General features: G+C 37.6%; 6 protein-coding genes across 8 annotated transcripts; 2 read left to right on the top strand and 4 right to left on the bottom strand.

Annotated features, from left to right (window-relative positions):
- Positions 1–79: 79 nt before the first annotated feature.
- Positions 80–2628, bottom strand: LOC137939463 (putative F-box/LRR-repeat protein 19). The gene is made up of 2 exons (XM_068784731.1): positions 2255–2628; positions 80–1198 (listed from the first exon to the last, which is right to left on the bottom strand). The coding sequence occupies exons 1-2, from the start codon at positions 2611–2613 to the stop codon at positions 751–753; spliced, it is 807 nt and encodes a 268-aa protein (XP_068640832.1). The 5' UTR covers positions 2614–2628; the 3' UTR covers positions 80–750.
- A 4646-nt stretch (positions 2629–7274) lies between these two features.
- On the bottom strand, positions 7275–8050 carry LOC137939087 (plastocyanin-like). Its single transcript, XM_068784278.1, has one exon. It carries the CDS (start codon positions 7972–7974, stop codon positions 7465–7467), a length of 510 nt encoding a protein of 169 aa, XP_068640379.1. The 5' UTR covers positions 7975–8050; the 3' UTR covers positions 7275–7464.
- A 2704-nt stretch (positions 8051–10754) lies between these two features.
- Positions 10755–12188, bottom strand: LOC137939524 (uncharacterized). The gene is made up of 4 exons (XM_068784807.1): positions 12004–12188; positions 11828–11919; positions 11475–11732; positions 10755–11287 (listed from the first exon to the last, which is right to left on the bottom strand). The coding sequence occupies exons 1-4, from the start codon at positions 12116–12118 to the stop codon at positions 11117–11119; spliced, it is 636 nt and encodes a 211-aa protein (XP_068640908.1). The 5' UTR covers positions 12119–12188; the 3' UTR covers positions 10755–11116.
- An 830-nt stretch (positions 12189–13018) lies between these two features.
- On the bottom strand, positions 13019–18353 carry LOC137938763 (uncharacterized). Of its 3 annotated transcripts, XM_068783796.1 has the most exons (6): positions 18284–18353; positions 18029–18197; positions 15384–15635; positions 15117–15260; positions 14069–14761; positions 13226–13533 (listed from the first exon to the last, which is right to left on the bottom strand). In XM_068783796.1, the coding sequence occupies exons 2-6, from the start codon at positions 18140–18142 to the stop codon at positions 13303–13305; spliced, it is 1434 nt and encodes a 477-aa protein (XP_068639897.1). In that variant the 5' UTR covers positions 18143–18197; positions 18284–18353; the 3' UTR covers positions 13226–13302. The 3 variants fall into 3 exon arrangements, with proteins under 3 accessions (XP_068639898.1, XP_068639897.1, XP_068639896.1); XM_068783797.1 differs by having other exon boundaries at positions 13019–13313; positions 18029–18315; XM_068783795.1 differs by having other exon boundaries at positions 18029–18315.
- Positions 18354–18902: 549 nt separating this feature from the next.
- On the top strand, positions 18903–23155 carry LOC137939005 (serine/arginine-rich splicing factor SR45a-like). Its single transcript, XM_068784159.1, has 7 exons — positions 18903–18978; positions 19074–19093; positions 20893–21033; positions 21130–21229; positions 21815–21964; positions 22563–22632; positions 22722–23155. Exons 1-7 carry the CDS (start codon positions 18976–18978, stop codon positions 22931–22933), a joined length of 696 nt encoding a protein of 231 aa, XP_068640260.1. The 5' UTR covers positions 18903–18975; the 3' UTR covers positions 22934–23155.
- A 517-nt stretch (positions 23156–23672) lies between these two features.
- On the top strand, positions 23673–25617 carry LOC137939107 (serine/threonine-protein kinase Aurora-3-like). The gene is made up of 7 exons (XM_068784297.1): positions 23673–23818; positions 23903–23998; positions 24082–24324; positions 24447–24542; positions 24640–24854; positions 24989–25061; positions 25141–25617. The coding sequence occupies exons 1-7, from the start codon at positions 23693–23695 to the stop codon at positions 25237–25239; spliced, it is 948 nt and encodes a 315-aa protein (XP_068640398.1). The 5' UTR covers positions 23673–23692; the 3' UTR covers positions 25240–25617.
- The last annotated feature ends 1247 nt before the right edge of the window (positions 25618–26864 follow it).

Here is a 26864-nt window from a genome sequence, read left to right on the forward strand (position 1 = left end):
GACAGCACAATTTACTGGTTAAAAAGGTGAAACCATAATCCATTTCAACTATTGGTCCTTTGCCTTGAATATGCAAATATGGATCTCTTATCTTGAACAAAGTCTGTTCTAATGTATTTATACACTACAGATGCAAGAGCTGTTCCGACATTTCCTGAAGCAAGACACAAAAAGTTCAGGTCTTACAATGATAGAAAAATAACTTTACAAACAACCACCATTAGAGCAAATACGGGAAGAACCCCTCTTAAATCCAGGTCAACCCAATCGAGTCTCAAAACCATGGAAAGAATACCATACTAAAAGAACATTCCTCAAACATATATGGACGATTAACCGAACAGCCACTCTTCTGAACCGGTGAATATTCCAACTGGGGTTAGGAGTAGAAGCTTCACCAATACATTAGTCCATCAGAAAGTGGTGTACTATGATGTGCTACTTCATACACTTTTCTCATCAAACGAAATGGCATAGAGATTACTTAATTCCACCTGATAACTGGGTTGGTTTCTGAATTGTTGATAGTGGAACTGGGACAACATAGGGCCTGCTGAGTTGGAAAAGCAGTCAGCTGGTGAAGTAGGTCTTGTTTCAGATTGTTTACACAGTAGAAAATAATATCATCTATCTCACTAGACTTATGCAAGTTTGCAGAAGAAAAGAGAAAGAAAGGAGAACGATACAAATGCTACTTCCCTCAGCAAGAATGCCACAATCTACAGATACCACCACAGAGGTGCTGGTATTTCATATGTCTGTCGGCATTGAGGAGCAAACAATTCCTCTCATGGCTATGTAACAACCCAGGGGTTCCCATGGATAGTCTCTCATGGTATCTATAGAATTGGTTGATGAGCATCCTGTGATATCCAAATACTCAAGCCCGTGGCAGCCACTAACTATAGTTGACAAACCCCTACTACAAAGAGAGCTCCATGCCAGATTCAGTAGCTTCACTTGACTCAAATTCCAGCCTATTGCATAAGCTTCAGAGTAGTAAAGGTCCCCACACCTCTTGATTCCACAAAGGTTAGGGCAACAGGATCCCAGCTCTTCTAGAACTACATCAGAGAAACAGGTTGAGAATGAGAAGTCTAGGAGCTCTAACTTCCTGCAGCTGTGGATCACTTCGATAATGGCTGCTTCTGATCCACTAAAAGATCCTTGGAGAGAGAGGTATTTCAGGTGAGGGCAACTGCAAAAAAAAAGAAAAAAAAGCACGTCCACTTTAAATGAAGGATGTGTAAAATCCACGTTATTCTTTCCAAAACTCACTTGAATGACCCATAATTCATGCAAAACTGCAGACAAACAATTGATCTTTCTAAATAGTAAGATGTGTAACATCATTTTATTCTTTCCGAAAAAAAAAAGATCATTTGGCAATAATCAGATTCGGTGCATTATCTGAAAACAGATTCTCCCTTTGAGCAAGGAAGCAAAGAAGCTGAACTAATTAAGAAAACTTACACTATATTGAGAAAGAGCAGGCCTTTACAGACCAGCATCAAGCCAAAGGTAACATTAAAAGATATATTCCCTTCAATACATCGCTTAACAAAGAAGGTGAGACAGGAATAACGATTACAGTATGGACTGTATACTGCAGCAAGTAGCATTAATATAAAGGAGACGGTCCAAAAGCTAATGCATCTCATTACCCGAGTTCTGCAGATCTCAAAAAATTTTGGGGAGTCCTCGCAACTTCAAGGATCAAAACTGAAACTTGAAATTCATAATTTAATTTATACTGTGTTAAGAAATTTTTTAACGTAACAGCCGTTCTTGGGTTTTAGCCAAACCCTCCAGTGGAAAATAAATTAAAGAGAGAAAAAGACCACAGATACATATTCCCTGGAAATGATTCTCCATCATTTCTTTCTGTATCTTGTCCTAATCTCATCAATCACGTTATAGAAGATTGGCATTTGGTAGTCCCCTAGTCCGATTTTCACAATTTTAAGAGATCATTAAGCATTTAAGATCAGTCCAGCTCAAGAACACTGCATGATCCATATAGCAAAGGCTTCCGCTTTTTCGGCAGCCGAAACAGGACTCACAGTACCATTTTTTTCTCTTGACAGAAAACAAATAAACTTCCAACGATAAACACAGGAACGTAGACGCCTATCGACAATATCAAGAAGACGGAGTTATTTCGGATCTATATGATGCATTAAATCAGGAGCTTTTCAAGTAGAAACAGATTTCACTTTCTCAGACTAAGTCAACCCACGCAACAAAAACTTACCTCTCAGCAACGTAGCGCAGGATTTCATCATCATTGGATGGTTTATTGGTTAAAAATGGGGAAATATAAAGAGCTGTGATCCTTCCTTCGGCACGTCGAACCAGATTCCTAAGGCGAGAGAGCGCGTCAAAGGAATCGACGGGGCGAGGGAAAGGGTGGAGAGTATCCAAGGTCTTGATAAAAGCGTCTTCCGGAGATATCGCCTCCGGCAGCATAGATTGCCAGCATTGAGGGTCGTTGGCAGCATCAGCCCAACCGCGGCAGACGAGAAAAGTCGCCGGGAGTCGGTCTTCGAGGCTCAGCTTGGAGAAAATGACGGTCAAGAGAGGGCGAGGCAGTGCGTCCCATGGTCGCTCCATCGGTCTCAGCAGATCCTTGTGCTACTGCTGGGCCAGTGAAGTCTACTTTTTTTAAACTTTATACTAATCTAAGCGATCTCAAGAGAAATTGCCATTCTGGGTCTCCTTCTCTTTATTTACTCGGTCACTCGACACTCGACGTGAAGACTAAACTAATTCAGTTGGATTTTAATGGAAATATTTATATTATTTTATTTAATAAAATATCATATTTATTTATTTATTTATTATATTTATAAATTTTAATATTATATTAAATTACTAATTTAAGAATAATAATTAAGATATTGTAAAAGTAAGAATTTAGAGTAAATATTTTTTTAAGTATTCTATTTTTTATAATTAATTAAATTAATATTTTTTTACTTTGTAATTATTGTATTAATTTAGACTAAATAAAAATCTATCTTATTTATTTATTTTTTATATTCATGACTTTTAATAGTACATTAAATTACTAATTTAAGAGTGATAATTTAGATATTGTAAAAGTAAGAATTTGATTAATTACTTAAATTTTTTTACTCAAAGATTTTAAATTATATATCTTATTTTTAATTAAAAGTTAAATAAATTTATCTTAATAAAGCTAAATCTATCAGGGTATTTTATTAATAAATTTATTCTCCACTTTCACAAAAAAAATCATTGTACACACTAATACAAAAAAAATATTGTTAAGGCATAGTCCCACATCGATTAATAAGTACAAAGATCTTGAGTTTATTAGTTAGGAAATAGGTTTCTTAAGTTGGTTAGTCGTTTTGGGATGGGCCTTAGACCCAACTTCACAAGTACTTTACACTATTCTTTCTATTAAACACACTAACACAAAAGTCTTCAACTCTCTACTTGGATTCAACACTCTAGAAAGCATATAAATAGGCTTAATTGAGAGGGAGAAAGAGGAGGGATGATAACATTGCTCACCAACTCACTCAATCTCATGCCACTCGTTGTCTTAATTACACTCGAGTTTACTCTCTCTTTTTTTTCTTCGTTCAAAAATTATTTTTGTCAAAGTTTTCCTCAATCTTGAGTAGCAGCTATAAAAAAAAAAAACCTTATGAAGTTCATGTAGGCTTAAAAATCTAAAGGTTTGTTGTATCCTAAGAAGATATCACAAGAATCTGATGCACTCAATTAGGCAAATCTCTTTCGATGACAATGATTACACATCTCGAACCTACCTTACCAATATTATTTTATTTTTATTATTTTGTCGTGTGCAAATAAGTGATATGGGAAAGAGATACGCATTGACACCAATTTAATTTTAGCAAATTTATTTTGTTACATTTCCAATAACTTTAAATGAGACTCAACTACTCGAGTAGTGGGATGGGAAATTCCAATGACTCATCAAACAAAAAACTGAAATCTCAATCTTTTAATGGAAAGAATATCAATAGATGGTAGAAAAGGATGAGCACTTGACAACATTAGAATTATTTTACGTAATTACAATTGACTTACTACCCCAAATGCACATAAACTTGGACAATTATCCACTAAAACATAAACATGAAAAAAGATGATTATTTGTGTCATGGGCTTTCCCTTAATGTTTTGAGTAATAATCTATATATATGATATTTTTTCGGATGCCAAAAATGCCAAAGGGAATCACTAGAAGTGAAGTATGGGAAAGAAATCAAGTCGACACAAAGTTCTTCGTAACAGAGTATTTAACCTACACCATGGTAGATGATAAGTCGGTAATTAATCAAGTATATAAACTAAAAAATAAAGTTGCAAAAATGATTGCAAAAGACATCTTGTAGATAATAGAATTCATGAATCAACTCTCATAGAAAAATTTCCTCCCTCCTAGTCCAATTTTAAAATTTAGATAAAACATAAGATAGAACTTTTCTCGTTAGATAAAGTGTCAATATCAATTCAGATTGAAGAAAAAACATAGAGCTTGAAAAATGGTTCAGAATTAATGGCAAAAATAATCTTGTGGAAACCAAGTAAACAAACTTTTCAAATTTGAAACCCATGACTTTAGCAAGCTAAACGACAAACGACAAAATGACAGTCTGAAAAATAACAAAACTTTCCTAGCCAAATGACAAAACTTCATATACTAGTAAAAATGGGCAAAGTCTAAAAAAAAAAAAAACTCCTTAATTTCAAAGGCAGAAAAATCTAATTTTAGGGGTATGGAAAAGAGACTACTCACTTTTTTAAGGGCAGCTAAAAAAACTCATCACTAAGGTGAAAAATAAAATATTTGATCTAAGTTGGAAGTTGGGTGCAGTCCTATTTTTTTGTTTGTAATGGGTTTATAGGCATTGTTCCAAAATGAAACAAATAAAAGATAACAACTTGAAGAAATACTAAAGGTTTAATAAAAATGGAATTTTCAGAGGACAAACAAAAGCATAGAATCTCATTCCTTATGACATAGATCCATTCATTATCCCTTGATTGGCGTCCCAAAAGAGGTCATGATTCCTCGATTGGTTTCACTAACAAAGTCCATATCATCTTTTAAGTATCTTGACAAAGTTTACATGACCCTCTTCTAGTTTTCCGACTGAGGTCATGGCTCCCTACTTTAGATGATAAAAGACCTTTTGCTATTAAGGGGTCCACACACTTATCCTTTCATGTGAGTTCATGACTTTACTCTTCTACATAAGGCCAAATGATAAAAGACCATTTGTTAAATTCCACATCAGTTCTTTCTTTCAAATATGAAGGTCCTTCTATACACCATTCAACACACGTCCACAAAGACAATTTTACATTTCCACTCAAGACGAATCTTGAATTTTCCCCCACTTTGAACAACTAACATAGAAATATAGGTATCTATGGTACTCACATAATGTAGCAAATTCATGCTAACTAATCCAAGAGAATTCATAATGTCAAACAATCAACATATAATCATACATTGTTTCCCCACATAACCCATGGATAGGGTAACATGAGCAACATCTATGCCCTTATAGCTTATTCACTGCATATCAACATATAATGCAGTCAAATTCAACTTTCACTTTTAACAATCTGCATGCCCGGTATATATACTACTATCAACTCCACCCAATTATGTACGTCAAAATACAAGGATCATAATATTACTTTCATTCTCTACTCCACCCAAGAGTAGTTCAACTACAATCCAATATTAGATACTAACCATTTGATCTTTATAAACCAACTCCTCCATAAGTCACATAAAATCAATTTTTTACTACTTTTGAAATTGAACAATTAACTACCATACCCAACAATTCAGTCGTTATAAAAGACTCTTACCTTTATTATGAAGATGCACAACAATACTAGATAGTCTATCTTTTTTTTATACTGGAAATATAGACGTAAGGTATAAGAAATAGTCAATCCTTCCCTACCTCTAAAGTTGGGTAATTAATCATCATGACCCAAGGATCATCACCACACAGAATCTTTAATCTCATCAACATCAAGCAATCTAAATGAGTTCCGAAACAAAAAAATAAATGTACAAGTATAATAGACTTACATTTATATGTCTCAAAAATAATATTCAGGCAACTCAAGGGAATACAAGGGTATCATTGGTATCATATAATATGACTTATAACAGATAAGTTGTGCACAAAACAAATACATCCAAAAACCTTTGGCGGAAGTGGAAATGGACGAAAATAAGGAAACAATGTGGAAAAATGGAGGCTTTGAGGTTGTGGTTTTTAAGAATTTTAAAAAAAAATTATTACATGAAAACTTGAGGAAGGAAGCTTGGCAAAAAAAAAAAGAGACTTTTGCATGCATATATTATCCTAATATTTTGTTGAAGAATTAAATAGTGAAGGGCAGAGTCCTTCAAACCGATATTGGGACAATGGGGAGGGGTCACCTTTGACCCAATATAACAAAAAGGCAGAGATGAGATTGGCTTGTCCTCATCCCTTTTTATTAAAAAATAATAATATTAAATTAATAAGATCATCATTAACAAGGGAGGATCAATATGTGTTTCTCTCAATATCTCCTTAATAATTAATTTTGAGACATAGCTGATACACATACTCTATGGCCAATATGCCTAACCCAACAAACTAAAGAGGAGAACTAGGGTGAAGTATTGTCTCTCCCATCACATCTACATTTTTTTACAACAAAAGGAAGAGGAAAGGATATGGAAGAGGAGGGAGTTGCCCTTATCTCTATCTAACAAAGAGGCTGAGATAAGACAAAGGCTTATCCTTGCCCCTATTTATTAAAATTTTATGATGTGGATTGGTCCTTTTGTATCACAAGGAGAGGGCGATCGAGAAACCTTTTACATGTAACTGAAAAGGACTACAATAATGCTAAAATATGGAGTAATGTTCGAGTCTCAATAAGGAGTAATTTTATCCATGAATGAGAGAGAGAGGCATAGAGATGCTCCCATGGCTTTTAATCTCAATCGCTCCCTTTGTTTGCATTCGAATAAATCCGAGACCCCGTTTGTTTGAGAGCCACACTTTAAGAACTAACTCGAAAGGGGTTGAGTTCTCCAACAACTGGAGAATTAGTGGGGTCGCTAAGCCTCAATAGAACCACCAATTATGGTTAAAATTATTTTTATTTTATTTTATCTTTTAATGGAGAGAGAGAGAGAGAGAGAGAGAGAGAGAGAGAGAGAGAGATGAACATGAAATTTTAATAGATGAGAGGAAGAGAAGGATGCATTATAATCAGTAAAATGGCTCATATACCCTCTCTATTCAAGTTACAGCCTTTTTAAGAAAAATAAAAATAGTACAAACTCACTTACTACTCACTCACTAAACATAGCATTCATGATGTTTAGAAAAAATGAAGAAGCATCACAATTCACATACATCAACAGCCACCAAATCAATTCACGGTGACTTTGCCAATCATGCCGGCCCCCTGGTGGGGCGAGCAGTAGAAGGTGTAGGTGCCCTTAGCATCCAAGGTGATGGAGTAAACCTCCCCGGGGGCGTTAAGCAAGTCTTCGTCCTTCATCGAGATATTGGACGCGTCCACGCCCGAGGGGATCTCGTCCTCGTCGAAGACGACATTATGCGGGAACCCGGCATTGTTCTTGAACACGATCTTCTCCCCGGCGGGGACGGCGAACTCGTTGGGCACGAAGGCGAGGGAACCGTCGCTACCTCCGAGGAGGACTTCGAAAGCGAGGGCGTTGCTGGCGAGCATGGCGCTGGCCGCGGTGGCGGCCACGGCGACGCCCAACTCCTTGAAGGAAGCCTTGATGCTGGGTGCGCAAAGGCAGACGGGGACCTTGGCCGGGGTAGAGCGGACGGAGGACGGGGCGGCAGCGGCGCCCTTGAGGCCGGTGAAGGAGGGGATGGTGATGGCGGCTGAGGTGGTCATGGCGGCCATTTTAGTGTCGCTGTAGTGTATGGATGCAGTAGACGAGCCGGAGAGACGGAGAATTGAAGAGGAGGTAGGGTGGGCAGGGGGATAAAAGAGGAGAGACGGAGGATATGTGTGGCCACGGAAGGGTTATCTGATGGGAATCATCTCATTGGCTGGTTGGGATGACTATCTGCTGACATGGCATGGGTGAGCTGATGTGTGGCTGGCGTCCAAGGGCCAGTTTCCACTCTTTTTAGTGCAGGTGACGCGTAGGACCATATAAAACTGTAGTCATCATCGTGTAGCAAATTTGTAAGGATAATAAGCATTTGGTTCGGGATTAAATAGGAAACCCAAACCAACATATAAAAAAGCAATTTTGAGGACTCCCTCAAGGTTCTCCAAATTTGATCTATAAGGCTGAATACTTTGTTCACCCTTCCTTAAAAAACTAAAATAATATTTAAATTTAAAAATAAAATACTCCAAATTTTAATGATATTTTTTTAAAATTTTAATTTTTTTAGATAAATAAAAAATAAAATGAGACATGAGCCAAAGTAATATACACCAAAAGATATTTAACCAATCAAAACCGGTTTCGGTTGGGTTATCTCCGCTTCTTATAACATATTGATCAATCAGTTCATACATACCTTGGCTCCCACTTCCGACAAACGGGACAAGCTTTTGGTTTTTAAATTTCAGATGTATCAAAAAATATATCATAAATTTATGAAAAGACAGGAGAAGAGCAAATATCCACTATCCATTTAACAAACATTGATCAGTGATTAAACTTGCTCCACAAAATATACACTATCCATAGCCATTCATGCCCATTTCTCCAATCAAGTATCAATCACCTTTTGCCTAGTCCTCACACTTACTAGTATGAGGAGGTCAATGACAGATAGGGATTTACATGTCTTCTACATTACAAGTAACCATTACAATATCAGGAATGGTGAAAATCTGCTTTGTCTTAGGCATGGAAATAAATTTGGTCCATGATCAATACACTGAACAAAATTTAGGCATGACACAATCTGATATGAGCATATTCCAATTCAAACTTAATCAACATATAACAAATTTCAACAAAAAAAGGGATTACAAGGATTAGATAAACTTATCTACCATTCTAATCTAGTTCTAATAAATTTAGAGCCATGTTTATAATTTTTTTGGAGCTGGTTTACTTGGAAATTTAGATCAGCAAATTGGCAAGAAATCTCTTCACTACATTCAAGCCTTATTCAAAGGAAGTTAGGAGGGAATACCCATTCTCTAAAGGAAATGTTTAAAAGGTGATGTTAATACAGATGAAATAACATCAATTTTTTTTTTGTGAAATTCACATTCCCTAGAGAGAAATGAAATTCCAACTTAAAAAAGATGGAATTTGCCAGAAGCATATTCAAACAAGCTCAAATGTAACATCATCCTTTACCTCAATCATAGATAAAAAATAAAAAAGTTAAAATAACCTCAATTTTTCTTTATTACTCTCCCCATTGGCACACTAACATTAAAAAATCACATCATCAGGAGAGAGAATCACCATGGGACAAAACTTTCTTTTTCCTCAGTGATCTATTTTCTTCATGCACACCTTCTCCCAAAAATCAAAACATGCCTGATAACTAAGAGACAGACAAGTCTGCCAATGCTTTCAGTATCCAAAGAAACAAGTAAAGACATGGTTCTGATCAACTTATAATGTATCCAATTTTGATAAGGTAAAGAGAATGAAGCAAAAAAAACAAAGGTTAAAAGAGGGAAGAGCCTCACAAACACCTGGTGAGGTGAATCCATTATTCTAGCATTACTTGACTTTCCACAGTAAGTTTTGGAACTTCAAATATCTATTTTCAACTAATGAGAACTAGCAACATTTAATATATAAATAACTAGATCTAATCCTGAAGCCAATATTCATACCAATGCATGAATGTCACAATCTAAATCAATTATTTTAAACATATAGAAGAGAAATGCTAGATTTACTAGAGGAATTTCCCATAAAAGAGCAAAGCTGAAATAATGGCCACATGATGATACTACACATAGGCAAACTCTCTCACAAACCACAGGGCATGAAATAGTTGCAATAGATGAGGAGATCGATTACTGAAACAAGACAACTTAAAGTTGAGGGGCCAGACAACACAAACGAAAACCCATCAGCGGTGGCTTGAAGCAAAGGTTCACTGTCAGTAGGAGGCAGAGCAATTTCATAACTTATCGAGAAGAAAAGAACAAGAAACAGTTGAATAGCAGTTTGACAGGCTTGAGGAAAGTGGGGGAAGGAAACAGAGCAAAATGAGGCAAGCTGTGCCCCATCCGAATCCTCTAGCAACAATGCCCTCAAATAGACTTCCTGAATCGATCCTTGTCTCTAATGCACCCAAAACTGATATTAGGAAATCAATTCACTCCACAGAGCTTGAGTAGTTGGTTTAAGGCAAGTTAGCAGCTTCACTAAAGAAAAGAGCAACTCCACACACTTGCTGTACAAATCAATAAACCTAGCAAAACTCCTTGTAAAGTACAAGTAATGAAAGGAGCTATCCTACCTACTGTAACAAGCTAAGATATCCAAGAGCACCACAATTATACATATCAAAGAACCATAATTCTCCAAAAAGCAGCATAAAGAAAAACAGTCTTCATCATTCCACAAATCATGGAACCCCATTAATTAGCTAGTAAGCTAAATCAAACAACAAAGCTCCAATCAATTAGGGCCACTTTACAGTAGTTAAAAATAATCCAACCATTCAAACCAGAGAATAATCATTATGCATTGAACTACACATACCACCAAAGTATTCACAACAGGAACGTTTCTCAGATGAACTGTAAAATGTGAATCAGGATCATCCCATAAACATTACCTGAAAGCTAGGTTTTAAGTCATTAGTCCATTTAGACAAATCTAGAATTGTACAAGCCAGATCTAATGTCTCCTTTATCCAACTCTCCATTTCAAATCAGGATATACAATCTTATGGTCAAGGTTAATGAGGTAAAATAATTATTAAAAGATTATATTTACAATCCGGACACAGAGTAGAGAGGGAGTAATAAACTGAACTGTGGATATACAAAGAGAGTCCAACAGATCCTAGAGATCAAAGTTCGCCCAACTGATACTTCCCCATCAAACGAGCGGAAATCCGTCACCCCCATCATCGTCATCCATATCAAGAAATTTGAAGCCAGCATCTCTCTCTGAATCTCTATAACGGAAGCTAGGGTCCACGTAACATTTCATCCCATCAAACAAGTTCAGATTATCCACGAGTTTATGGAAAACATTGCAACCGCAGCACTAGAAAAAAGAAAAGAAAAAAAAAAAATAACAAGCCATGAATTAATCAAATCGTGGCCAAATCTAAAAGATCAAAGAAAAAAAAAAAGATGCATCCGTCAGACCATCAGGTCAAAGGATAATAAGTCTAATCTAAACATAGAGAACACAAAAGAAAAGAAATTAAAAGTTGGCAGCGAACTCTTACCTGCACGAACACAGTCCCATCCGTATAAGCATGGGGGTTGATAGCGCGAGTTGTCCTCTGGCCACAAACGTTACAGATGAACGCCACACGCATCCGGCGGCGAGGTGATTTGGTGAAAAGGGACCACGGAAAGGTCGAAATATTCTCGGTATTAGCCGCAGCATCAGATGGAGCGGGTACAGACGGACCCTCCATGCCAGACCCCGTGGTCCAGCCCCGGCTGGTGGCCGCGCTCAAAACCAGTCCCATTGCTGCATCCTAATGCATTAAAAATCAAACTATGAATAGCCCTCCCACAAAAAAAAAAAAAATCCGAAACAGAAATCCAACAGCGAACATAATCGAATTATTACCTGTGAGAGAGGAGAGACGGAGGCGAGGTTGTTGAGAAACGGAACGAGATTAGTGTTCTGAGAATCCTCGAAATTGGATTCATTTCTCTGATCTGAAACGGAAAAAGAACAAAAGGGTCAGAAGATTCAACAAGGAAAACAACCATGCAAAAACAAAGCGGAGAAAAAACGCGTACTTCTGGAGACAAGAGGAAGAACAGAAAAACGCCTATTGGGACTTCTACCGGGGGAGAAAATGGAAATTGGGGACGGTGAAGAAACAATCGCTGCAGAAGCCGTGAGAGACTCCATGACCAGACGAGAAGTTTCTCTTCCTTCTCTTACGTTTTCTACTTCGCTCGCTTTTCTTCTCCTGCTCGGCCAGAACCGAATGACTTGTAGTCGAGTACGAATCCCGGATCATTTATCATAGGCTTTTCTGGGCCTAGTTAACTACGTGGCAGTGTCGATGACGAAGGGAGACGGAGGCCCAAAACGCCACGCTGCCTTCAGCGACGGATTCGATTACTTGCGAGTCGCGACAAAAACGAGGAAGCCCGTACGAACAAAATATCTAGGCTCCAGTGAATTTTTCACCTTCTCCAGCGAAAAATTAATCTATATAATGAGTGCATTATCCTGGAAATCTCAAACAGCCCACAATGAAGCAGAGAGCCATAGCCCAGCCTGCAAAACAGTAATTGATAAGCTTCCCACAGTGAATTATCAACATTGACACCCCACGCATCTTTCCCGGCCTCAGTGGCATCTTCTCATGGAACTCGAGGGCTACGGTTTGTTCACCTGCGCGACACAGGAGATCTACCACACAAGCATCACAGTCACGAAGCTGATGCCGTCTGGGTAGACTCCCGTTCCCTCCATTTGGAAGAACATTTCGATTGCTTCTGTCGCGTGTCCGTGCATCCCGAAACCCCCGATCATCAAGTTTCATACCACTATGTTTCATTGGAAATTTCTTTGTTCAAATGAGCCTTTCATTGGGTTTGCAAAATCCAAAGACTTCCGCTGATTAAAAAAACGAGTCGTCGTTTAATTCCGAGAGAAGACATTAAGATTGAGCTTAATTCAAATCTCAAAAGTAGATTTGAGCATACAATGAGGAACTAGCACCAATGCTGGCTGAAAATAGCAAGCTTTGACTCGCTTCACGATGAACAGCACACTAGCTCGTAAGTATGGATTGACCCAGTGGATCAAAGAAGCTACTCTCTTTTGAGTCTATGTACATTCTTATAATTCTCATGCTAAATGATGCATATTGTCAATTATCTCCACGCTCCTCCGGGTCAATGACGTTGTCATTTTCCGAGGCACCTTCGCCATCAGCAAGCCCCACGAAATAGAAATACTCTAACAAAGCTACCCTGCCCGCCAAATACTCTCTGCTATCACTGGAACTTTCTCCTACCATTTGGAGTATGTGCATTACCATCTCATGGGGTGAAACAATATGTGGAGTCCATCTTATCATTTTATTTTTTAGCTGGTGTAGGAACAACATTGTCATCATCATGGCAATCAAAATGGGAGTCAGAACCATCCAAATCATCGTCATCATCATCATTACCAGTGTCATCGTCATCATCATCGTCATCATCATCGTCATCGTCGTCATCGTCGTCATCATCATCATCATCATCATAGTCATAGTCATCATCATCGATGGCGATGGCAAAGCAAGCAATTCGATCAGGTATCAGATCCTTTCGCACAATTAACAGCAAAGAGTTGAGAAAACAAAAAAAAAAAAACAAAAAAAAGCATGCTAGCTACTAAGCCTCTTAGCTCCCACCCAACACTCGGGCAATACAAATGATAGCATACAAGACCAGACGTGACTCAACATCTTTCAGTATAACTAATGAGAGACCAAAAATCTCTCTGAAATTCATACATTCTTTAAGACTCTCAGCTTCCATCCAACACTTGGGCTCTAAAGATGGTGATAGAGGCTGATCAGAAGGCATAGAAAAACAGACGTGACTCAGTATCTGAGTATCACACAAACTGATTATCAGAGTGCAGCCCATAACACTACTTTCAGCAACTTGTTCAATTGCAGGACCAGAAAAATCTGGTCTAGTCACAGTCTCTATCAGTTACAAATGGATGTGATAGGATATCTAAGAGGTTTGCACCAACTCAACATACATAAATAAGACCAGGGACTTCCAAGAGGCTTGAACAAGTGCAGTAAAAGTAAAGCCTATTCATATGTGATAGCAATGCAATGCTTACCTCGTCCATATTAACTGGCAATGATGCTGGTTCAGTGGCTCTTGGAGTCCAAATCTTGACATCGGCATCAATCCCACTACTTGCAAGCACCGTAGCATTTGGGTGAGGTTCAATGCAGTTCACTATCTGACTGTCTCCTTCCATTGCACGCAAGAGCTTTCCATCTTTTTTCCTCCAGATAAAGATCCGCCCACAATCAGAGCCACTAGTCACATACTCACAACTGGGGCCAAAGAAATTAGCACCCTTCACAGTAGCACAATTTCGATGACCTGAATAGACTTGGGGCAGTGGTTTAGTGTTTTTATCCACATTTTCTTGAGATGCTTTGACTGGATCAGGTCCTAGTCCCATATTCCGGGAGAAAAGATATATTAACTCATCACTGTAGGAAACAAGTAGCTCACTTTGGTCAGAGAAGGCCAACCCAGTTATTCTAACTTGACCATCCCCAATCAGATGTGGCGAGCAGAAGCAGTCTGCTGGAAGAGTGTAGCTTGTAGATCCATTCAGATTGTACTTCCGAATGTCATAAAGTCGAGCATATTCATCAGATCCAGCGACTGAAAAGAAATTTGGATTTCTTGGATCTATTGCAATTGCATTTAAGTGGACAATTGGTCGGAGACGAGACTTAACTTCAAAGTTCTGGCAAGTGAAGAGCCGTGTTGCAGTCTGTGTTCTCAAATCAAACTGCAAAAAATGAGATAATTATATGTAACAAGCCTATGGAAAACAGAACCAACATGTGAATTTAGTGAGAAACACAATTGCTATTTAACCCAACAGAACAAACGACTTTTGTGCAGCTCAATCAGCACCTGCACCATTGATCGAATTGAACTTTATGTGTAACCATGAGAGAGCCACTATCACAGCAAAAGAAACATTCCTATTTTTGCCCAAAACCTATTAAAGCTTCCAAAAACCTCACTTGTCTTTTACATGACACACCTCAAATCTCCACATGAACTTCAAAAAGAAACAAAAATAAAAATAAAACTGAATAACACAAACCAAAAACAAAAAAACGGTATTTTAAACTTACATGTAGAACAAGCCCATCTTCACCACATGAGTAAAATATGTATGGACTTCCAGGCTCAAGTGCCAGTTTATGGGCACGGTTATCATGCTTAGCCAGTTTGACTGTGTCGACTTTTCCATCTTCTCGTATCAGGGCTCGCCTTACCTAGTGGACCAAGCCACATAAAGAGGTAAGAGTTGTACAGACATGCTAGATCCACTAGAAAGAAGAGACAAAAGTAGACAATTTTGAAGCTTGACAGTATTGGTACTCCTTGGTGATGCAAACCTGCCCATCTGCAGCACATGTAACAAGAGTCTTATCATCTGTATATGGCATGATTTTAGCTTGAAATACATTATTTGTGTGGCCAGAATGGAATGCCAGTTTGACAGAACCTTGATCCCAGTTCCATAATGTCACCATTTTGTCATCAGACCCAGATACAAGAATGTCGCCATCCCCATTGAAGCTCACTGTGTTCACACAACCTCTGTGCTTCTTTAGCTTTTTGTATATATCAAACCTCAGCACCAGATCCTGAACCAAAAAGGATCGTCAAAATATCCCATTATCCTTTCTCTAATACTAATCCATCATTTATTTCAACAAAAGCCAAGTTTTCGCTGATAAAAGAAGTCAATTGTCTATCTAGTTTATCCCACTGAAAGATCAGCTTCCTTAAGTTTCTTAGGCAATGGAAGAGCACAATTTGCATGTTCAAGATTTCTAACTAGATAAACAACATGGACAAAGAAACATAATATGCAAACAATTACACCAACTTTAAAACTATCCATGGCTAATACTCCATTATTGGACCCACATTGAGGTTACCATATCCAGACTTTTTTCATTTCATTTGAACCACAAATGTATACTTGGAGAAAGAAGAAACTATATCACTGTCCCAGGAACAAGTTGGCCTGTCCATGTGATAATCTATTTAAACCAACAGACATTTTTAATCTATTTCCTCTTAGTTTCTATTGTATAATAGAAAACCCCACAAATGAGTTGATAAATATGCTTGTGATAAATTCGTTTCATTTTTAAAAAAAATAAGCAACAGAGTTTGTAGGGGTACAAACTATACCAAAGGAGTAAAAAACACAAAAAAGTAGTCTATGTTATCTGTGAATAGAGCCTGTCTCAGTGGGAATTCTTTTACCAGTCCCACTAACTATGACAGCAATATGCATAACCAATATTGAAATACATATTGTAAATTTTACTTCACTGCCACCATGAAACGCTTGTCTTCACTGACAGCGGCTAGCCAATACACCCAAAAGACAGATCTGTTAGGTGCGAAAAGCTACCGCCTACAAGAGTGGACGGAACCACTCTGACACCCACCCCACCCATTCTCTACCGCCTCTCACGGGATTCGAACGTGGGACGTAGCGTGCCCTGCTCTGATACCATGACAGCGGTTAGCCAATACACCCAAAAGACCGATCTGTTAGGTGCGGAAAGCTACCGCCTACAAGAGTGAACGGAACCACTCTAACATTTACATCCTACAGTTAAAATTAAAATTAAGAATGTAAGAGAATTTACTTTTCTATCAAGATCATAAGAGACTATCACCAAGCAAATTTAATACCTGGTTGTGCCTGATTCCACACAAACACCTTAATATCTATTTTATGTCTTCAATGACTGGAGGATGCACCAAAAACTTTCTGTACTTGAGCTTGTTAGTGCATGTCCTCAGAAGAATCAGGCACTGCCATCTAAATCTAACTATGTGTATTGCCAGTCAGTCTGAACATGCAATAAGTTACAACAAGTTTTTCTTTTAAAAGTCACCCAGATTTTTAGGATCCTCTTTCCAACACTCACAGACGACCAAAATTAGCTTCATCTGCAATATTACTGAAAATCAGCCATTCATTTAAGTATTGCATTGAAAAGTACAATATTAAATAATGTCTTCCAAAATGAAGCTAGAAAGTAGTAAGGAATGTCAATCACACAATAGGACAATACTATAAAGTCAAGAGATAGTGAGAGATCTACATAGATAAAAACCTGTCAATTTACATGAACCACCGCAGCCTTCCTTGACTTGAAATGCAAATAACACACATTACAAGTTAAGAGACAAGCGTTGGGGTCAAGAGAATAAAACGGTATGAGAAGCAGATTAGCTTACTGTCTCCCAGAGGGGGGAAAAATAGTGCCACTGTAAATTGGATGTACTTATATGGGCCAAATTAAGCAAGATAAGTTTTATCAGGCACATCTACAGTCGACAGAAAGCTTCACAAACTGGATTCTAGGCCAGTAAAAGCATATGGATACACAATAAAGAATGCAATCACAGAAACCTAGTCCCTCATTTAGAACTTCTAAACTGCGAAAGACACTCTTCCTTATCCAGCAAGCTTCAAGTTTTGATAATGGAGATATTTCTACAAGATTCGATACATGGAGAAAACCACAGTTCGTCATAAACCCAGAATCAGCTCCCTTTAAAAGTGCCAATGGAAAATTTTTCTACAATGTTAATTTAGTTACTCCATGAAAAAAAAAAACTTCTTGGTAATAACAATAAGCCAACTATAAATAGGGCACGACAATGGAGAGCAACTAAGCTCATGAAGTCCATATAAAACTGACTAAACCGATTCGTCACCCTACTTACAAACAATGAACAAAACCCAGAACCCAGAAGGAACACAAATTTGAGGGAAACAGCCGAATTTTACAAGGCATCGCCACGCTACACTATTTAAACACAACGTTTCAGACACCGACATCAAATATAAAAAAATTAAAAAAAGCATCCAAAACTACACATTTCTTCAAGTGAACAGAAGCAGAAACTAGTATTTAACATGACATGCTAACAACGAAGCGAACGGATTCTACAAGTTTCAAAAGCATAGGTGAAGAACATTCCCAAGCAAGAAAATATAAATCACCTCCGTCGCCACAACACGATGCGCAAAACTCCTGGGTGAAATCTCGCCAACCTCCCGCTGCCAGAGGCCATCGATTCCCCGGGCTATTGTCCTTCGCCTCTTTCCCATCGTCATCGTTATTCGTCAATTCGTTTTCGATCAGACAACAAAGGAAGCAGACGATATATCACTGCACAATGCGCTCTGAACAATCTCAGTTCAAGGCGGCAGATAGGGCGGTGAAATGAGAGGCAAAAAGAGGAAAAAACAGCCGACCTTCGGTACCAAACGTCGATATGTAATTTGTAAGCAGCAGGGCGACGACGGCTTAGCTCGCTCTCTGTCTCTATTTCACGTCGGCAGATATGTAACTCACCCAAGTTACACGTTAACTCGGTAATAGAAACCGGGCAATTAATTTATTTTACTCCTACAGAGAAAATGAATTAAACTTTATTATACTATCAAATGGGTTAATTTCTTTTAATTAAAAGAAATAAATAAATTAGATTTAAGATATTAAAAATAATAATAATACTATTTTATTTAGATTAAATAAATTTATCAATTTATCAAAGAAACGGATATTAGATTAAAGTCCAAACAACCTTGACAAGGTATTAAATATAAATTAATAAATAAAAATATTCAATATTTAAACTTTAAATAATAATTAAATTAATAATATAAGGACGAGAAAAAAATTATTCCCATTTATATATCATTAAAATTATGGTAAAAGGAGTATTTTTTATTATATTTTTCGCATAGTTTATTATCAGCATAAATACATTGTAAATGTCACTTAATTTTTAAAAAATAATTTTCCTTATTTTAATCAATAATTAGTTAATTATATCAAGATTTTTGTGTTGGAGCCTGGCCCCCTAGTTAAGGTAAACCTGCGACACAGAGACCAACTTTTCGCCTATTCTCCTGTTTTAGGGTTTCGCGGCTCCTCCCTGAAAATGGTAATCTCTCAGGCCGTCTCTTGCCTGACTCACCTTATCATCTTTATTCTCTTCTCTCCAGCATATTGACTCTTTTTGGTTTTCATTGTTCGCAGGCAGATTCTCCGCAGAAAAGGTAATCCATCGTTTTCGTCTTCCGCTTCCGCTTCCTGTATTATCTGTCGCTAACGGAAATATTGTCACAAGTAGATTGGAAAAGCCCTTTCAGTGGTTGTGTTATTACAGTTCTGGATCACACTTGTTGTTTCTGGTTAAGATGATCTCTTCGGAGATGTAAATTGTTTTTGGAAATATTGTTAGCGATGCATTGTCTCTTATCTTATGTTTGGAAAACATCTTTTTGCTCTATGTATTCGAATTTTATATTTAGTTTAAGGATTAGTTCAGTTTGTTGCAATACTAGGTCCATTTGGAATGTCATAGAGGTGTAATGGTAACTTTGACAATGCCCAGTGAAGTGTAATATGAGCTTCGTTCCACTTTGCGATAGAATATAAATTTACTTGATAGGCTGCAACGTCAAACAACTCAATACCGTATTGCTCTATTATGCAGTTTCCATATCCTTGACATGCAAGGTAGTCTTTTTGAAGTAGGCGCTATCCATTATTTTGGGTGGCCAACTTCAATGAGAGAGCTCATATATTGGCCCTTAGGACTTTCTCATGGGAGCATAACCTTGTTTCTTCACTGGTTTTTCCATTCGTTTAGGGACTAATCACTTTGCTTGTATTAGATTAATGCAGGTTTATAATATGCTGGAACAAAACAAATTACTAACGTATTTCAAAAAACAAAAGAGAAAATTGAGCTTAGTTTTTTTTTTTTCTAAAGTATCTGAAATTTTAGCAAATGTCGGCTTCATGCACTGGAGCCTTTTGCCCACTATGTTCATCGAAATTTAATTATTTTCACTCTCATATTAAGCAGTGAATAATGTTCTCCATGATTCATTTATCCTATATTATGTGAATACTTATACATATGACACATATACCTTTAGCTTTTATCAAGCCATCAGCCTTTCGTAAGAAACATGTGGGTTAATTGCTTACCGAGTAGGAGAAATCTGTTATCTATGTATTTAGTTTCACTTTCTTTGTTGATTTGGCCTGCCTTATTCAAGCTGTAGTCCAATCTGTTTGAGGAGATCATGTAATTATAAACATATTAGTTAGTTGAAGATTTTAGAGAACATGGTCTCAATTAAATGTGAAATTAACACAAAAAATACCTGTCCTGCAAGCTACTTTTGGTTTTAATTTCTATTTTTTTATTGTGTATATCCATACAATATAATTTAAGAAGCTCTTTATTCTTTACTTGATGTAAAAGTGTGAGAATGTGAGAAAAGAATATTGTAGTAGACGCGTGGGAGGCTCACTAACTTTGTTTATACCACCTCTTGGAAAACTGGAACCACCTTGGTTTATTAAAGATTATTTTATTACTGGAGAAGGATGGACACACATGGTTTTGTTTGAACTTATTACTAGAACTAAGAAGTTGGAAGCTGAAATGAAAAAAAAAAACCCTTGGTAAATGGAATCTCTTGCAGTATTATTGTTTGTGAATAAATGACTCACGTCCTGAATTTGACTCCGACTAATTTCTTTTCTTTAACTGTTTGATTGATGAAAGACCCTTGATACATAAACGTGATGCAGGCCCCTATAATAAAATATCGTTTCTAGAGTGCATCTTTCACAGACTTGTTTGTAATGAATCTCTGCGTGTGTTTCCCATCATGAATACTTTCTTTATATATCCTGCGATAACGGTCTGACTATGAACATGTTTTGAAATATAATCATGAAGCTTGTACAGGATTCTTACATGATGGGTTATAATGTTTGCATTTTTGTCCTGTTTTAATGTTTGATGTATAATTGATGTTACACCTGAATGTATCAGGTCCTCACGATCCCCTTCCCCTCGTAGAGCTAGATCCAGGTCTAGGTCAGTGTCTAGATCCAGATCTAGATCTAGATCAAGGGGTAGGTCCTGGTCCCGTTCCTCCCTTCGGTCTCGATCTCGGTCCAGAAGTCGTGGCAGGTCTGAACCAGTCTGCAGTTACTGCAATTTAGTGGTTCCATCTTTTTTTAAATTGCATCTAACTTTTTTGGTGCACTAATCCTTATGAGCTTTCAGAAATGATTCTACAAATCCTGGCAATACTCTCTATGTGACTGGCTTGTCAACTAGAGTTACTGAAAGAGACCTTGAGGACCACTTCTCCAGGGAGGGAAAGGTATATTTCAAATTGCTTGCATGTGCATTTGTATGTTTTTTTGGTAATGAAATACATTTTATTGTATTTGAAAACATTCTTTAGGTTGTTTTCAAAAAGAATAAACAGTTCATTCTCTGGTGTCTAGGAAATGATGAAGGGGAAGTAGCCTATTAGAATGTTGAGCACCCTGTAACCATGCCCCCCCCCCCCACTGGTAAGAGTTGGGCCCTAGACCTGACACCAGAAACTCCCCGTTTGACCATTGAGGCAATGGCTCTAGACCAACCTACAAGAATGATGTTACTGCCTATTTAAAGAAGATGATAATTTATTTTAATATTGATTTATGTTAACTAATATAGATTAATTAATGTGCACATTTTTCTTATCAGAACCTAAAGATCACTAACCATTTCTTTTTTCTAAAAAATTAAATTTTATTTCACAAAGCAAGAACAGAGGTTCTCATTCCAGAAAAAAATAGAAAGTTACCATTTCAACTAACATTTACTATACGCATTGATTGTGTAAGTTTCATTTTCTGCCTATTTTTATTTTGCTTCCAAATTTTCATATTAGTGATTGTATTTTTTCACCTTTTAGGTAGTTCATTGTCGCCTAGTTGTTGAGCCTCGCACCCGCATGTCACGAGGCTTTGGTTTTGTAACCATGGACGACTTTGAGGATGCAAACCGCTGCATCAAATACCTAAACCAGTCTGTTTTGGAGGGACGATATATAACTGTTGAAAAGGTATATTTTTTTCTCTCTTAGACTTGTCAGAAGAAATCATGAGTAACAAGGACAATTTTTCGTCATTGGATTTCCATTATTTTTTACTTGGAAGTGTTTGGTTATATTCAGAATACAAATTGCGTCAGCTATGTTGGCAGCAAAATCAAGATGATGATGAGTTCATCCACCCATCCATTCAACTTATCTCACAACTGCTTGATGAGTGGCCCAGCATAATGGTTTTTCAAATGTGCATCTCATCAACTAAACAAATGCAACTAAACCTCTGATCAACTCACCTTCAACTCTCCCAAATAATCAACGGATATTACTACCATCAACTCCCTAATCAGGCATTTATGGTATTGCACAACTGGCACTCATCAGATGGTGCTGCTTTTTGTCTTATACCTAGATATGAGTGCTCTCTTAAGCTTTTCTTGTTTTGATTACGTGAAATGATTGAGTAGATATTTTTTTCTTTAAACTTTGGGAACTGTATGCCAATGTGTGATCTTATTACCTTGACTATTATTAGTTGCTTTGCATGGTTTGGGAACTTAGGGATGGTTTGGTAAAACATGTGGGAAATTGAGGTGTTTGTTTACCTTTTCAGTCAAGGAGGAAACGCCCAAGAACACCTACACCTGGAAACTATCTTGGGGTGAAAAGCACTCGAGAGTCCAGTGAGTGCTTTCTCTCTTTTTCTTAATTTTTTTCCTACAAGTGAGTGATCAAAGTTTTTCCTCAATTTAATATTTTTTTTTGTTGAAAGGTCACCGTCATGATCGTGGGAAGTATAGGGGAGGTTATGGCCGCGATGACTATGGTGGTGGATTCCGTCGTGGGGGCCGGGAGTACTCTCCACGTCGCTCTTCTTATCGATCAAGAAGGGAACGATCCAGATCTAGGTCAGTTCCTTATTCTCCTTATGGTAGCCCAGATCGAAGAGGTTATGGTCGTCGCCCTGATGTGTATACTCGGTAAGGTAGTTCATAAGGCTTTTAGAATTCCCACCTATGGCTGGGGTCAAATTTCTGTGGTAGTATTGTCCTTATGGAGAAGATATGATGCAAATAGGTTATGCAGTCCGTTTGATTGAATTTTATGTGAATGCAAGTTCTTTGTATGGGGTTGCTGTTCTTGTATCTTTAAGAAACAGAACAAATGTATCAGCTACTGCTCTACTTATTAGATTTTCTTTTTTTATTTGACACTTAAATTCAACTGGTGATGGTGCCTGTAGTCAGGATTTTGTGGTTCTCAATGAACCGGCCCCTCCCTCTCCATTCTTTGCATGTTCCTCGTGGGTATTTGTTTTAACAAATGTTGCAAAGTATCAAAATCATTCCTCCCGCCGTTCATCTCAAACCTTATGGTCGATTTTCTGGTCTCACTGGCATCGACACCGTCCGTCTAGAACAAAGCGTCAATAGTCGGATCTTCGGTGAATCTACGATGATTCGTAGTCGGAGAGTTTAATATTAGTTACTTATATTATAATATCGATAATTAATATTATATAAATTATAATAAAATATATTAAAAATATTGATCAGATTGATTTAGACCGGGTTTTTATTAATTAATTCACATTAACCGTGAATCAATATTTTTGACCCATATAGTTAGTGCGAATTGTGGGAAGTTTGGGTGATCAACTCTATCCATTTCTAGCTATACACCCGGTCCGGCAAATCCTAATAGCCGGTAAAAGAACCGTTGGCTGAAATTTGAACTGAGCCCATGGGGAAGAAACCGCCTGCTGCAGCAGACATTTCAGAGCCTTCGGAGGAAGGTCAAGCTTTGGCTCTACGGAGAAGGGAGAGGAGGCCTCTGTCTGCAGTCTCCATGGTGAAGCCAGAGAAACGCGTAAGTCCAACTTTGTTGCATCGATGTTTTCTATCCCTTTCGTTTTGATTCGGAGTTTAGCTAACCCTTGATTTCCTCCTCCAGGAACCGCTCCCAAAATGGAGGCTGCAAGATTTCGATATCGGGAAGCCTCTTGGAAGAGGGAAGTTTGGAAAAGTTTATCTGGCCCGAGAAAAGAAGGTAGGATCCTCCGATGCTTCAAAAGTTTGTTCTACTTTCTCCATTCTTCTGAAACTGAAATGCAGATCTCGCCTTAATTTCAGAGCAAATACTTAGTCGCCCTCAAGATAATATTCAAGCAACAGTTGAGGAAGTACCCCATTTACCACCAGTTGAAGCGAGAGATTGAGATCCAGAGCAGCCTTAAGCACCCGAATGTGCTCTGCCTCTTCGGCTGGTTCCATGATGAGGAACGAATCTACCTGATTCTTGAATTCGCAGCGAGAGGAGAAGTTTTCAAAGAGCTCAGGAAATGCAAATTCCTCCCGGAAAAACGTGCTGCAACGGTAGACCAGTTATACATTAATCAGTTCTTCTTCTTGCTTCTTCTTCTTGTGCTGTTGGACTAACAAACAGCTTTCTGAAATTCTGCTTTCCCTTCTCTAATTTTTCTGCTCTTTTACCGCAGTATATGGTCAGCCTTACCAGAGCTTTAATTTACTGTCACGAGAAGGATGTTATTCACCGAGATATCAAGCCTGAGAACTTGTTAGTAGATTTCCAGGTACCAGATGGACATTCGGTTTCGTATTTAAGAGCGAAAGGTGAGAGGATTGGGATCGGAGACTTGGTTAACCTTTGATTTGGATTTTTGCTCGCAGGGCCGGGTTAAAATAGCAGACTTTGGGTGGTCAGTGCAATCGAGAATGAAGAGGCAGACAATGTGTGGTACTTTAGACTACCTTGCACCCGAAATGGTGGAGAAGAAAACACATGATAACACCGTTGATAACTGGACTTTGGGCATCCTCTGCTATGAGTTCGTTTACGGCATCCCACCCTTTGAAGCTGAGAGTCAGAGGAATACCTTCCAAAGGTTAGTTGAGAACCATGATCTCTGTTCTTTATCTTGACTAATTCAGTACACGTTAAGCTGGATGCCTCTTATCGACTTGGTTTCCTGTGTGTAAGCCTAAAAAGGATGCTACTGAACTAGTAATCGTGTTGCAGGATAATGCACATCGATCTGAGCTTCCCATCTAGTCCGCAAGTTTCTACAGAAGTCAAGGATCTCATCAGTCGGGTACAATTTGAGAACCCCTTGTACTTCTTTCTATGCAAGCAGGAGTCTATAATAACGATTTCATAACTGGAATGTGCAGCTTTTGGTAAAAGATCCGGCAAAAAGACTGCCCCTTCAGAAAATTCTGGAACACCCTTGGATTGTGGAAAATGCTGATCCATCAGGTATTTGTAGCTGAGATGCATTTGTCTAACCTGCCATTATGAGGGGAAAAAAGGGCTCCAACAATTGATTTCTATTGTAGTTTGTAGGGCACAGTGGCATCAAATTAGTTGTTCAACTCAGCAACTGATATGACCTTCTGTGAAAATACGATTTCTAACTCTTTCAACTTGCTTGGAGAAGCCTTTATTGTAGATACTACAGAATAGTGTTAACAAGACGCATTTCCTTCTGAAGAAGACTCTTGAAAGTAATCTTTCAGACGGTTGTGAAAGTTATGTTTCTTGTTTTATTGGGATTGATCACACACTCTTTCCTCTTCCTGGAACAGTCACATATAGATAATCTTTAGATACAAATACTTACAGGTTATCAAGATGGCTTTTACAGTTTTTATGGCTTTGTTTTCTGGAAATCAATACAAAGTCCTGCTTAACATCTGGTCATTCCCATTGTTATCTAACATTATTAAACACAATATAGGAAGGGTCATACAGAAGATTTTGCCGCCCTCATTTCAGGCTCTACTTCTGTTCAAACTAATATTCTCAGAATTATTTTCTCCACTATTTCCTCTTGCAGAAGCTGTAGTACTATGAAGGTACTTCACCCCCAGAAGTAGAACAAAGATAGGAAACTGAGTGAAGCCAGGAAACAAAACTTGGTTCTCTTATCATGGACCAAATTTGACTATTCTGCGGTAGTTGGGGGGATAAACTGTGTTAACAATTTTAGTAGGTTAGGCAGTATCTCAGCAAAGGAAAAGAAGCATTGATTATATGAAAATATGATAACAAAGTAAATTCCAAATCCCATTGACTATCTAGGAAACTTGATCAACTATTTTTGTGTTCTAAAGACCAAGCCCACTTCACATTTTCATATAATTAGATATTAATTCAACAACTAATATCAATTTACATTAGGCTCATCAATCATCCAACTCCTAATTAGTTTTTTTTTTTTTTTACTGTAGTTTGGGTTCAGGATTGTGGATTTGTTTTCAACTCCAAGTTGGGTTGTGAAAAAGGGCAATAGGGGGGTTAGGGTTGGATTTCCAACTCTTAGTTTTCCTGGTGGTGGTTGCCTCCTACCTTTGTTTGGCTGCCTTCATTTCAATTCCAATTAAAACAAAACAAAATGCCTTGTTTACTTTTAAAAAAAAAATTGTACATAAAATAAGAAATTCCATCGCAAAATTTCCTTGGAAATTTGGAAAGAATTCATTGATAAAATTCTAAACACAATGAAATTCATAAACATAATTGGAAAGACATACCACTTGTCATGGCGATCAATTTTCAGAAGAAGATCGACTCATCTATTAAGAGGTTCGTTGATGGAAAACACACACACTTTACTAAACTAGATCCTGTAACCTTAAACTCCTCTTTTCCCATCAAAAGAGAAGAGGTTGTTACTGTTGGGCTGTTACAATTGTCCACTATAACTTACTTCTAAGGGAAACCACTTCCTTAATAATGGGTCATTTATTTTAATGTTTATAACATTCTCCAACTTGACCCATTCACATACTTAATATGTATTATTGAATATTGATACATATTCAAAAATGTTTCCCATATATCTAATATCCTTATATCCAAATAAAGAAGATTAAATTACATAAATTGTGACAGT

The sequence above is a fragment of the Aristolochia californica genome, unplaced genomic scaffold (genome assembly GCF_029961685.1).
Source record: "Aristolochia californica isolate CCGP_79_NKW_82.1479 unplaced genomic scaffold, dmAriCali1.0.hap1 SCAF_8, whole genome shotgun sequence".
Lineage (NCBI taxonomy): Eukaryota > Viridiplantae > Streptophyta > Magnoliopsida > Piperales > Aristolochiaceae > Aristolochia > Aristolochia californica.